Source organism: Salvelinus sp. IW2-2015, unplaced genomic scaffold (genome assembly GCF_002910315.2).
Source record: "Salvelinus sp. IW2-2015 unplaced genomic scaffold, ASM291031v2 Un_scaffold1933, whole genome shotgun sequence".
Classification (NCBI taxonomy): domain Eukaryota; kingdom Metazoa; phylum Chordata; class Actinopteri; order Salmoniformes; family Salmonidae; genus Salvelinus; species Salvelinus sp. IW2-2015.
Genome location: NW_019943291.1, coordinates 65032 through 75607, shown reverse-complemented (window position 1 = coordinate 75607; position 10576 = coordinate 65032). Strand labels below are relative to the sequence as shown.

At 46.0% G+C, this 10576-nt stretch overlaps 1 protein-coding gene across 1 annotated transcript in view; it reads right to left on the bottom strand.

Moving 5' to 3' along the window:
• LOC112072453 (lipopolysaccharide-responsive and beige-like anchor protein) overlaps positions 1 to 10576 on the bottom strand; it is a gene marked incomplete at its 5' end in the record, with an annotated part of 121387 nt that overhangs the window by 63509 nt on the left and 47302 nt on the right. The window contains one exon of the mRNA XM_070439805.1: positions 2837 to 3004. Within this exon, the coding sequence (XP_070295906.1) occupies positions 2837 to 3004 (168 nt within the window). The remainder of the gene's footprint in view (positions 1 to 2836; positions 3005 to 10576) is intronic.

Sequence of the window (10576 nt, the reverse complement as noted above, 5' to 3'; positions counted from 1 at the left end):
CACCTGCCCTCTCGCTCTCTCTCTCCCTGCCTCTCGACTCTCTCTCTCCTGCCCTCTCGCTCTCTCTCTACCTGCCCTCTCGCTCTCTTCCTCCTTGCCCCTCTCGCTCTCTCTCTCCTGCCCTCTCCCTCTCTCTCCTGCCCTCTCGCTCTCTCTCCTCCTGGCCCTCTCGCTCCTCTCTCTCCTTCCCTCTCGCTCTCTCTTCCGCCCTCTCGTCTCCTTCTCACTGCCCTCTCGCTCTCTCTCTCCTGCCTCTCGCTTCTCGCTCTCCTGACCCGCTCCATCTCTCGCTCCTGCCTCCCTCTCTCTCTCCTCCTGCCCTCTCTCACTCTCTGCTCCTCTGCCCTCTCCTCTCTCTCCTCGCCTCTCCCTCTCTCTGCTCTCTCTCTCTCCCCCTCTCCTCTCCTTATCTCCTCTGCCTCCTCTCTCTCCTCCGCTCTCCTGTCCTCTCTCTCTCCTCAAGCCCTCTTATCGCTCTCTCTTCGCTCTGCCCTCTCTCAGCTCCTCCACTCTCTCTCCCTGCTCTCTCTCCGCCCTCTCTCTCTCTGCCTCGTGCTCTCTCCTCCTCTCTCTCTCCTGCCCTTCTCGCTCTCTGCCCTCTCCCGTGCCCTGCTCGCTCTCTCTCTCTGCCCTCTCGCTCTCTCTCCCTGCCTCTTCGCTCATCTCTCTCCTGCCCTCTCTCTCCATCTCACGCTGTCCTTTGTCTGTGATTATGAAAAATCTCACGGCCGTCACACACCAGTGACAACACACAGACGGGAACAGTCTGCATTTTACAGCTTTCACGTAATACGAGTATAAATTAAACATACCCACGCAAACAGGAACCTGCCTTGAGTTGTCGCACAACCCCCACAAACCAGACAACACGCCAAGGACATCCTCCGTTATTCATTTCCCTTCATTCAAAACCAAGTGCGGCTATGCGGTTACAGTGATGCGTTTATTTGCATAAAAACAGCATGTTTTMCATCCAGATGCAGCTTGTCAAGTGGTTGAGTAAATCAAATGACAGTAGCCTCGTTGCAGACGGGGTCTTTCTCCGTCCTTTAAATGTACAGAATRTAGAGACTTCATCAGATACGGACCAGCGCCCCTAAAGAAGATTGGCCTTGCCAGCGGCCCCACATAATCACATGCCTATATGCCATAACATTGTAGTATGGGCAAGTAKATAGGTGACCTATGCCCAGCAAGTTTCCAACATCACACGCCTTTATAAACGTCAGCTGGGAATTTAAAGAAGAGAGTGACTCTGAAGATGGGTCCTCTTGTACATTAGCCTGAGCAACACGTCCCAGAGCTAGCTSTCGGAACAGTTGAGTCACTTTGACCTTCAGCTGAACACCCACTGGACACTAATCAACCTCGAACACTGTTCCACAGYGAGTGTACTGCTGGAAATGACGACTACTATCGCCCTACTGTGTCCTTGTTGAACGCCGATGTCAAGATGCTGATTTTCTGGCCAGGACTCTGATAGTAAAAGTTCTGAGGGAAGTTCAGTGGGAATGTGTTTTGGTTGGTGGACGGGTAATGTTGTTCATTTCAAATGTACACACTTAATTCCAACTGAACGTCGTAATAGTGTCATAAAATTATATTCAACACAACATAAGTAATTGCTAAATAGTGATATCAGAGCAATTAGGATATTTGTTTCCGGATCATTTGTTTGGGGCTTCAGAGTGTCTTCAACGAAATAAATATATCATTATATAGGAAGTWATGTTGACCAGCTCCCGTTGTATTTAGGGTACACTGTGTTATCTCTGGAGGTTATTAGAGCCAGGACGGTACTGGTATCAGGATATTTTTTACATGACAAAAATTAAAACATGACGCAAACCAATCTCTTTGGTCCTTTATTAAAAACCTGCTGTATGTAACATATTGTGCTACAGCTTAGAAAATAAATACATGTGACTCTGGATGACATCATGATGTTTGTTTCCAACATTAGAGCTGATTTCTAAACCAGTTCAATCCGCTTTGTGTTGTGTTCCCTTACCTCCCATCTAAAGAGACATAAACCATACCGGTACCCGTCCAGGCCCTAGAGTTTATACAGTACACACACATGGACTACCTGGCCAGAAGAAGCTGTCTCAGTGGCTGAGCTTGGACATGTCTGGCACCCTGAGTTACACTTCATGGGCACCGTTTTTAGAGAGAGAAGTCACCTCTAGTTGTGGGGCAGCACCCTTGTTCGACGCTGCCAACAGATATTGTCTAGTGTGCAATGAGAGAGTAGCGCTGTAAGCTAGGCGGCTAGCCATGTTTAATTGCTATAGGTGTACCGTGTTGCTGCCTGGTGGGGAGAGAGGTGAGAGGCTGCCTGCCTGTTGGTTCAAAGTGAAGGGAGGATGAATAATGAATGAAAGTAGAACGAGGAAAAACACAAACACACCCCGCGATTTAAGGGCTTTCTCAACCTTAAAGTGGAGCACTCTATACAGCTTTCAGTGGGATCCCAGTGCTGGAGAAGAAAGACTGCTGGGTTCAGCAACTCAATTTGACTGCAATAGTACTTACTTACCACAGCAGCCTGCGTGTGAATGTACCACAAATAACAGCGTCAATAATTCGGAAATTGTACCTTTGCCTGATGCTAATGACTTTAATTGAATTGGGATTCAACATCCCAGTTAAGAGCTTTAACGGTTCTGTGTGATACCGGGAGTAATCATGTCCAGCAGGGGATTTTTAAGAGATGGAAAAGACAAAAAACTATAAATATTACTAACAAATAATACGCACAGATAAAACGTCACTTCAACGTCTGTGTGTGTGTGTGTGTAGTGGTGGTGTGTGTGCGTCGTGTGTGGTACATCACCTCTCTGAGCATGGGGTCGGTGATGGAGCTGAGGTTGATGGTCCCTTCATAGGTCAGGTAGTAGAAGACGTTGAGAGACCTGGTGGCCTCAGGACCCTGCTGCTTGTAGCCAAAGATCAGGTCGATCCACTGGTGCAGCTGGCACCACACAAACTCACTCTCCAGAGCCTGGGAAGACAGGAGGAGAGGAGGAGCCATGGTTAGAGGGGATGGGGCTAAATGAAAGGGTTATATTGAACAGAAAAAGATACTAACCRTGTTCAGAGTGAGGCGGCGAGGACTCATGGTTAGAGGGGATTGGGATAGATAGAGTGGTACAAGAGGATCCCAAGATTATATMAAAAATAGGAGGTAGGGAATCCTTGCAAATCATTGATTGAAGTTGATGTCACTCATAAGCCACAGAACCAAGGGGGGATTAGACGAAGTCAAAGGATTATTGATATAGGTCTACTGAAGCATTAAGAGCAGATACAGTAGACCTGCTAAACTGCAAGACTGCAAATGATATTCGGCAGTAATTGTTGTAATTCCAGAATGCTTACTCCACCCCCCCAACCCCCACAAAAAGCTGCAACTCAAAGCAGAACTTGTTCAAAGTCATTTCAATAGCAGATAGCAGCACTGACTATCATCTGCATAATGAAGGAAATGCTCCCAAAGACTCCAATGCTAATCGTGTGAAAACATGAAACATGAGAACACTCCGTTCTAGTAGGACGTTGGGGACTCATTTAGGACTTTTCTTCCCCTTTCGTGGGATGACGAGACGAGATAATGTATATAGCGGTGCTTTGGAACGTCTCTGTCTCACCATAACATTGAGATACAAGCTGTTTTTCTACTCATTAGCTGGCAAAGAAGGGAAAACATTTATGGTTTCTCATAAAAACAGCAATTGTGTTAATTTCTGGAAAAGCTGTCGGCACGGCAACAACAAAGGCTTCTAAACGCGTTCCAAATTAGAATGAGGAGGCCTTGATTGTCATTGCTGCCTTGTGTCACATTAATTCTGTGACAAAACATTAAACCGGTACACTTAAATGGCAATTTATATCATTTAAATGTTAACAGCCGGGGCTGGCCCATCACTCACTTAAATGTGACTTTCTGACAGCTAATTTTCCTTCTAATTCTCTCTCACTCTCTTAATTATAACTTTCAATCAGGGAGGAACGGCAGAGAGAGAGAGACAGAGCGAGAGAGAAGAAAATAGAGAGCGAAAGATAGAGATGGGGAAGAACGAGATCAGACAGAGGAGAGGGAGGTGAGTGAGAAAGAGAGAGCGAACAGCTAGACGCGCTGCTGCCTGTCTGCCATCATGACATCTCCCCCTGACGGGGCGATCGAGCCTCAGCTGATGGTAAACCGTGAAAGCTCTTGTATAATGACTTTATGAGCCGTGGAAACAATATCAATAAATTGGCCGGTGTCAAGGAGGAGAGAAAAGGCCCTGGGGCGGCAGAGCACTGAAAGGTCTCTGGGTTTTCATGTGGAACTGGTCTGCGTCCTAAATGTAACCATGTTCACTATATACATAGCGCCCTATGGGCCCGGGTCAAAATGAGTGCACTAACTAGGGAGTAAAGTACCAACATTGGGATGCAAGCTGGGAAGTGGAGTGGAGGAAGACACTATTTAAATGAGAACATTTGTTATTAAGTGCATAACAAATTGTGTGAATAGGTTTATGGTTATTATACGTCATGGTTCTTTTTGTAAATGTTCAACAATTATACTTCCGCAATTATAGTTTAGCAACCTGGAAACATGGTGAAATTAGTAGCCACAGATAGCGCAATTATTTTTCCCCTTTTAAACACACAATACAATATGAGAGAATACCAATGTTTTGGGAGTAATTATTAACAATAAGAAACAGAGCACCCCTGGAACAGAGCACCCCTGGAACAGAGCACCCCTGGAACAGAGCACCCCTGGAACAGAGCACCCCTGGAACAGAGCACCCCTGGAACAGAGCACCCCTGGAACAGAGCACCCTGAACAGAGCACCCCTGGAACAGAGCACCCTGGAACAGAGCACCCCTGGAGCCTCCTTAGGTGCAGAGTCAGGCTTCTTGTCTGCATTTCCTCCGACATAAACACACTTATGTTAATACGTTCAAAGCTCTGTGTCAGAGAGTGATCCGTTTTATTAGGGCTACATGTCTATTAGAATCCAGGACAGGCCTCTTAATGACAAGCTGACTGGGGGCCTATGGGGGACCGGTGTGTGTGTGTGTTTGTGTTCCTTCATTTTGTGCATGTGTGTGTGTTGTGACAGAGCGAGATCAGTTCATTATGCGCTCGGCCTGACCTTTGACGGGGCCCTGCTCCCTCTGTTTCTAAACTAATGCAGAGTCTGATGGCCATTTAATGTGCGCTGCAATCTCCTGTCAATCAAGGCAGGGACACAAAGAACAGCCTGTGTTATTGCAGCACCTCTCCAGAGGCCCGCCTTTATGGTAATGAGGTTAGCATTTGGGGAAGGGAGAGGGGAATAGTATTGTGTGTTGTGTGTGTCTGTCTCTGACTGAGATGCAATCGTTTGGTAGTGCCTAGAAATCCCCTCTCTCATCAGTGATTCAGGGAGCGTTTGGTAGTGCCTGCGGAGGTATAGTGAACTAGCTCTGTGGTGTGTCTTTCAAAGCCTCTCAGTCTGTGCTGCTAAAAGAGAGGCCCATTGGCAATTCTACCCTGTGTTCTCCCAGACACGTTTGATCAACAAGCAAAACGGTTGTGGAGAACCATCTCTTAAATTAATTATTTTTAATTTTTATTTGTGGTGTGGGGGGCAGTGTATTTTACAATTGTTCTCTTTTTGTTCTCCAGAGAGCCAGAAGTGTTGTGTAGACTAGAGAGAGACAGAAGTGTTGCGTGGACTAGAGAGAGACAGAGGTCTGCGTAGACTAGAGAGAGACAGAAGTGTGCGTAGACTAGAGAGAGACAGAAGTGTTGCGCTAGACTAGAGAGAGACAGAAGTGTTGCGTAGACTAGAGAGAGACAGAGGTCTGCGTAGACTAGAGAGAGACAGAAGTCTTGCGTAGACAAGAGAGAGACAGAAGTGTTGCGTACAAGAGAGAGACAGAAGTGTTGCGTAGACTAGAGAGCCAGAAGTGTTGCGTAGACTAGAGAGAGCCAGAAGTGTTGTGTAGACTAGAGAGAGCCAGAAGTGTTGTGTTAGACTAGAGAGAGCCAGAAGTGTTGTGTAGACTAGAGAGCCAGAAGTGTTGTGTAGACTAGAGAGCCAGAAGTGTTGTGTAGACTAGAGAGAGACATAAGTCTTGCATAGACAAGAGAGAGACAGAGGTCTGCGTAGACTAGAGAGAGACAGAGTGTTGTGTAGACTAGAGAGAGACAGAAGTGTTGTGTAGACTAGAGAGAGACAGAGTGTTGTGTAGACTAGAGAGAGACAGAGGTCTGCGTAGACTAGAGAGAGACAGAAGTCTTGCGTAGACAAGAGAGAGACAGAAGTCTTGCGTAGACTAGAGAGCCAGAAGTCTGCGTAGACTAGAGAGACAGAAGTGTTGCGTAGACTAGAGAGAACAAGTCTTTGCGTAGACTAGAGAGAGCCAGAGTGTTGTGTAGACTAGAGAGAGCCAGAAGTGTTGTGTAGACTAGAGAGAGCCAGAAGTGTTTGCGTAGACTAGAGAGCCAGAAGTGTTGTGTAGACTAGAGAGAGCCAGAAGTGTTGCGTAGACTAGAGAGACAGAAGTGTTGCGTAGACTAGAGAGAGCCAGAAGTGTTGCGTAGACTAGAGAGCCAGAAGTGTTGCGTAGACTAGAGAGAACAGAGTGTGCGTAGCTAGAGAGCCAGAAGTGTTGCGTAGACTAGAGAGCCAGAAGTGTTGTGTAGACTAGAGAGAGCCAGAAGTGTTGCGTAGACTAGAGACAGAAGTCTTGCGTAGACTAGAGACAGAAGTCTTGCGTAGACTAGAGAGACAGAAGTCTTGCGTAGACTAGAGAGACAGAAGTCTTGCGTAGACTAGAGAGAGCCAGAAGTGTTGTGTAGACTAGAGAGAGCCAGAAGTGTTGCGTAGACTAGAGAGGCCAGAAGTGTTGCGTAGACTAGAGAGCAGAAGTGTTGCGTAGACTAGAGAGCCAGAATGTTTGCGTAGACTAGAGAGCCAGAAGTGTTGTGTAGACTAGAGAGACAGAAGTCTGCGTAGACTAGAGAGAGACAGAAGTCTTGCGTAGACTAGAGCGAGACAGAAGTCTGCGTAGACTAGAGAGAGACAGAAGTCGTGCGTAGACTAGAGAGAGACAGAAGTCGTGCGTAGACTAGAGAGAGACAGAAGTCGTGCGTAGACTAGAGAGAGACAGAAGTCGTGCGTAGACTAGAGAGAGACAGAAGTCGTGCGTAGACTAGAGAGACAGAAATCTTGGGTAGACTAGAAAGACAGAAGTCTTGGTAGACTAGAGAGACAGAAGTCTTGCGTAGACTAGAGAGAGCCAGAAGTGACGTGTAGACTAGAGAGCCAGAAGTGTTGTGTAGACTAGAGCCAGAGTGTTGTGTAAGACTAGAGAGCCAGAAGTGTTGTGCAGACTAGAGAGCCAGAAGTGTTGTGCAGACTAGGAGAAGACAGAAGTGTTGTGCAGACTAGAGAGAGACAGAAGTGTTGTGTAGACTAGAGAGAGACAGAGTGTTTGTAGACTGAGAGCCAGAAGTGTTGTGTAGACTAGAGAGAGCCAGAAGTGTTGTGTAGACTAGAGAGAGACGAAGTGTTGTGTAGACTAGAGAGCCAGAAGTGTTGTGTAGACCTATAGAGCCAGAAGTGTTGTGTAGACTAGAGAGAGCCAGAAGTGTTGTGTAGACTAGAGAGCCAGAAAGTGTTGTTGGAGTGTAGACTAGAGAGCCAGAAGTGTTGTGTAGACTAGAGAGAGACAGAAGTGTGTGTAGACTAGAGAGCCAGACGTGTTGTGTAGACTAGAGAGAGACAGAAGTGTTGTGTAGACTAGAGAGCCAGAAGTGTTGTGTAGACTAGAGAGACAGAAGTGTTGTGTAGACTAGAGAGACAGATTCCTGAGGAGAGATCCAGATCCACTAAGGGAGATCCAGCAGGCAGCAGGGTTATTGATGGGCCAATTAGCAGCCACTGTCTGTTTCATCCTGTTCCACCGGGAATCCTCTGATAATTAATGAATAATTTAGCATGCCTTTATGTAAATGCCTGGCAGGGGGTGGATAACACCGAAATATCACTACACTACTGTTATCAGGAGGTTTCTATCAACAACTGCTGTGTATCGTCAAAGGTTYAGAGATCCCTTTGTTGCCAACTGAGAATTGTTTGTCGCCTAGTCATGTGTAAAGCTTCAAATGCCAGACATTTCACATTTTATAGTGGTGAATTATTACCAATAATATATATATTTTTTAAAATCTGGCACAAAACATTCTATTAATAGATTTCTGGGGGGAGAAAAGCGGGGTGTAATTTCCCACGGCTCTTGTTTTAGTGATCCTGGATTCCTCAAGTTCCTCTGTCTGGGTTGTGATGTTGGTTCCAATGAAAAAACAGGATTTGGTAACAGTGACGGCACGCCCACGTTTCCTCTACGGCTGTCTGATGTTACAGAGAGGAAGGGGTGCGGGGCTACCTCCATATACACAGGGGCTTAGGGGTGACCTGTGTGTGTGCGTGCGTGTGTTCGGGGGTGACCTGCTCTGACTAAAAAACCCTTGACTAATAGTGTGTGCCGACTGGTTGCGACTGTGTTACGGTCCGGGTCGGGTCAGCCAATAGCTGCCAGACTTCCTGTGCTGCTGAGCTGGGCCGTGTGTGAGCCGCTCACAGCTACCTTGCCATGGAATTGTGGGAGCTCTGGGATATCAATGCAGCCTTCCCGTTGACAGACGTTTAGGTTCATGTATAAATCATGCATCCCATCATGCTTAGGGTCATGTATAAAAATGCCCAGTTGCCTGTTATTTTGTCTACCATGTCTAGAAGAAGAGATGTCAGTGACTTCGAAAGAGGGGTCTCAAAGGACCATAGAGGGTTTAAAGGGTGTGTGTGTTTGGTTTGACTATCCTTTATTTAACCTTTATTTAACTAGGCAAGTCAGTTAAGAACAAATTCGGCCTACCCCGGCAAAACCCTAACCCGGACAACGCTGGGCCAATTGTGCGCCGCCCTATGGGACTCCCAATCACGGTTGGCTGTGATACAGCTCGAAATCGAACCAGGGTCTGTAGTGACGCCTCTAGCACTGAGATGCAGTGGCTTAGACCGCTGCGCCACTTGGGAGCCCCCGAGGATCAGAAGTCCTCACAAGGATAGTAAAACAAGAAAAATGAGAATATTTCTCCATTCCCCACAAGGGAAAGGCTATTTTAGGTTTAGTGGTTAGATTTAAGGTTAAGGTTACAATTAGGGTTAGGAGTTAAGATTAGAGTTAGATTAAGGGTTAGATTAAGGGTTATAGGGTTAGGTTTAGGGAAAATATTAATTTGAATGGTAATCAAGTGTTTGGTCCCCACATGGATGGTAAAACAAGCATGTGTGTCTCAGTCACCAGAACTCAAAACCAAATAAACATGTGAGATTCTGGAGCGGTGCCTAAAACAGCGTTTTCCACCACCTTCAACAAAACACCGAATTATGTACATTGAAGCTGTTCTGGCTCGTGGTGCCCAACACCCTATTAAGACACTTTATGCTGGTGTTTCCTTTATTCTGCCAGTTACCTGTACATTGTCCATACATTGAACTTTATAGGGGTGGATTTCACTGCTCTTAATGGGGTGCCACTGAATGCTTTCCTCTTCCTTACCAGACCCTAAAAAACCCTTTTAACCTTTTTAAGGACTTAAGGAAACCTGTCGGTAAGAATGTTAAAATGTCACTTAACAAATCAATCCACCCATTTGCATGATCGAACACACATGTCCAGTGCAGGCAGAGTGACAGCCCTATTGATTACAACTAGATTAGGGCGTACATTCATCAGGCTTATGTCCTCCTACACTCCTCAGAAACTATCTACTCACAACACAATGGGCAGAGTCAAATCAGATACCCACACTGTATATAAACAGAATATTCAACAGCTCAGATCCCAGCTAAGAACCCCCCCTCAGAAAGAGAGCACTCTGAGTGGACACGGAACATGACTGTCAGACCCCCTAACTAAACAGTCTGCTCCACAGTCATTTGAGACAGCCTCATTCTCAATTCTCTGTCTCTCCCAACAGCTATCCAAAACAATTCCCCATCCAATACGTTCTGCCACTAACTCCAACTAATGGTACCGTACATGTACAGTGGGGAGAACCAAGTATTTGATACACTGCCGATTTTGAAGGTTTTTCCTACTTACAAAGCATGTAGAGGTCTGTAATTTTTTATCATAGGTAACACGTCAACTGTGAGAGACGGAATCTAAAACAAAAATCCAGAAAATCACATTGTGATGATTTTTAAGTAATTTTTTGCATTTTATTTGCATTCTACGTCACTTTGTAAGTAGGAAAACCTGCAAAATCGGGCAGTGTATCAAATACTTGTTCTCCCACTGTATGTCTGTCCCCGGGATATTGCTGGAGTGTTTACGGAGCTTTTATTCATCTTGTTACTCACATACTTTACTGTAGATGCTAACCAGTTGGTGATGTGTGTGTTAGCTATTGTAGCCTTAGTTCTTAGGTGAATGATGCGTTCGCTCTCCGGAAAATGAGCTATGAGTCTTGGAGATGAAACCGTTCACTCATCACCCGTTCTTTCCTATCTCTCTCTTT